This window comes from Pelophylax lessonae (genome assembly GCF_965119305.1).
Source record: "Pelophylax lessonae genome assembly, chromosome: 1".
NCBI lineage: Eukaryota > Metazoa > Chordata > Amphibia > Anura > Ranidae > Pelophylax > Pelophylax lessonae.
This window is the reverse complement of record NC_138768.1, coordinates 14,273,264-14,276,344: the sequence shown is the minus strand read 5'-3', so window position 1 is coordinate 14,276,344 and position 3,081 is coordinate 14,273,264. Positions and strand designations below refer to the sequence as shown.

At 37.3% G+C, this 3,081-nt stretch overlaps 1 protein-coding gene across 1 annotated transcript; it reads left to right on the top strand.

The window, feature by feature from the left end:
- Positions 1–311: 311 nt before the first annotated feature.
- Positions 312–1,274, top strand: LOC309559585 (olfactory receptor 5AR1-like; the record flags this gene model as incomplete). The annotated part of the gene is made up of 1 exon (XM_082262907.1): positions 312–1,274. One exon carries the CDS (start codon positions 312–314, stop codon positions 1,272–1,274), a length of 963 nt encoding a protein of 320 aa, XP_082119033.1.
- Between the last annotated feature and the right edge of the window lie 1,807 nt (positions 1,275–3,081).

Genomic DNA, 3,081 nt, shown 5'->3' with positions numbered 1-3,081 from the left:
AAATATTTCTACACTAACAACTATGCACAATCTAGCACACTAGAGGGTGCTACATGTATACGGTAACTTCATTTCCTTAGGTCTCTAGATCTGTTGAAAATTGACTTGTCGTTTTTTACAAAAGGTAATGTCTTCCGATCCATCTTATTCATCATATGTTCAGTTTAAATTACCCAGTTTGGTGACACGTTTTAAATATAATTTTAACTACTTTTCATTAGGTAAGCTTATTTTATGTTGGGGTTCCTCTTACAAGCAAGAATGTTCTAATGTACGATAGCCCCATAGCACATCTACCTCTTCTAACAACCATGGGTCTGCACAACAAGACTGTTGTCTCAGAGTTCATACTGGATGGATTAACAGAAAGCACCAAACTAAAACGTATTTTGTTTGTCTTCTTCTTCTTTATATACACCCTAACTCTGTTTCAGAATGCGGGACTTATGGTTGTCATTACTGTGGACAGGAAACTCCATACTCCTATGTATAATTTCTTGCGCCACTTATCGTTCCTTGACATCTGCTACTCTTCATCTATCACGATAAGGATGCTGATGGACTTTGTGTCACATGACAGGTCCATATCAGTAGCTGAATGTGGATTTCAGATGCTGTCTTACACTGGATTTGGAGTTACTGAGTGTTTTCTTCTGGCAGCCATGTCCTACGACAGATATGTGGCCATATGCCACCCACTGACCTACCTCCAAATAATGAACAGACAGACCATCCTGATCCTACTTGTGTTCTCCTACTTAGGAAGCTCCCTCAATGCGTTTGTTGAGACTGGCTTATCAATCTTCCACTTGGACTTCTGTGAAGAACGCCCATATGTTCACCACTTCTACTGTGACGTCATTGCGTTGATTGAGATTTCCTGTGGTGACACCAGACTGAATCAAATGATCCTCTTCTCTTTTGTCAGCTTTATTGAGTTCTCATCTCTGTTGGTGATCCTCATGTCCTATTTTTACATCTTTCTATCTGTCCTACGTATCCGCTCTTCCATAGGGCGCAGGAAGGCCTTCTCTACTTGTGCGTCTCATTTGATGGTGGTGACTATATTTTATGGAACGGTCATGTTTATGTACCTCAGACCTTCAACTGCCTACAGCCTAGAACAAGACAAAGTGGTTTCTGTGTTTTACACTATAATCATTCCTTTTTTTAATCCTTTAATATACAGCCTGAGGAATCGTGATGTAAAAACCTCTGCCAAAAAATTAGGAATTTCTCTACTAAAAAAAGTTAAAGGTTTTGCTATACCTTAACAGTTATATAAGCCAATGCCTTTCAGGGACAATGGGTGGTCTCCATTCATCAGGGTTTTAAGAACTTGTTTTGTATGCAGAGGTGCTAGATCCAATAGGGGGAAAATTGGAGTGTAATGGTTCATATGACTCTTACAGCTGGTTAAAGCTATGTTGAAGGGGAATCTCTCAGTCAGTGACTTCTGAAACGCGTTGGATTGTCCTTTCCAATGTACATGAACAAATACATGCTTTTTGGATTTTATATATTTGGTGTCGTGCTCCTCTTTTCTCAAATAGCTCTCTTTTTTTTTTTTTTGCTGCCTGTGTCCCTGCTGGGGATATTCTCTCTCTCTATTTGTCCTAGTAAGGACCATTGGTATGCATAGCCTATTGCATTAGGGTGTGACCCCAGAGCACGAACACACACGTGTGTATATCAGCAAAGCAGTGGATGGTGTCAGTAGAGCAGACGTTGGTGTTGGTAGTTTTTATTTTTATCATTTTTTACAAAAAAAAAAGATTTTTTTTATTATTTTTTACAATATTATTTTTTATTATTTTTTTCTATTTTTTTAGGAGCCCTGTTGGGGGGTTTTGGTAAAATATCAAGGGTCTAAACAGACCTTTGATGTCTCACTTTTTTTTTTTAGGAGCCCTGTTGGAGGGTTTTGGTAAAATATCAAGGGTCTAAACAGACCTTTGATGTCTCACTTTTTTTTTTTAATTTTTTTTAGGAGCCCAGTTGGGGGGTTTTGGTAAAATATCAAGGCTCTAAACAGACCTTTGATGTCTCACTTTTTTTTTTTTAATTTTTTTTTTAGGAGCTCTGTTGGGGGGTTTTGGTAAAATATCAAGGGTCTAAACAGACCTTTGATGTCTCACTTTTTTAATTTTTTTAGGAGCCCTGTTGGGGGGTTTTGGTAAAATATCAAGGGTCTAAACAGACCTTTGATATCTCACTTTTTTTTTTTTTTTTTTTTTAGGAGCCCAGTTGGGGTGTTTTGGTAAAATATCAAGGCTCTAAACAGACCTTTGATGTCTCACTTTTTTTTTTTTTATTTTTTTTTTTAGGAGCTCTGTTGAGGGGTTTTGGTAAAATATCAAGGGTCTAAACAGACCTTTGATGTCTCACTTTTTTTTTTTTTTTTTAGGAGCCCTGTTGGGGGGTTTTGGTAAAATATCAAGGGTCTAAACAGACCTTTGATGTCTCACTTTTTTTTTTTTTATTTTTTTTTTAGGAGCCCTGTTGGGGGGTTTTGGTAAAATATCAAGGCTCTAAACAGACCTTTGATGTCTCACTTTTTTAATTTTTTTAGGAGCCCTGTTGGGGGGTTTTGGTAAAATATCAAGGGTCTAAACAGACCTTTGATATCTCACTTTTATTTTTTTATTTTTTTAGGAGCCCTGTTGGGGGGTTTTGGTAAAATATCACTTTTTTATTTTTTTTATTTAAAGAATACAGTACAGACAACAAACTCATATGCAGGTAAGTAAAATAACAAGTCTTCCGATACAACACGTAAGTACGGTTTACAAAAATGATCAGTCTAAGATATACCTCAACGTTAATTGTCACATGGCATGAAAAATACACATAGTATATGCGAAACACAGAACCTCCACAATAGTGGGGTTGGACTCACGCTGAGGAAGATGTCTCCTGAGAGTAATAGGAAAACCAACTGGATTTGAACAACAAGGGAGAGTGGGTAGAGGCTTGAGCCTGTGTGCATCCAGTAATCTTTTTCTTTTGTAAAGTGAAGACTGAAAAGAGAAGAAAGAAGATGAACTGCAGGAAAGAAGGAGAGGAAGAAGAGAGAGAAAA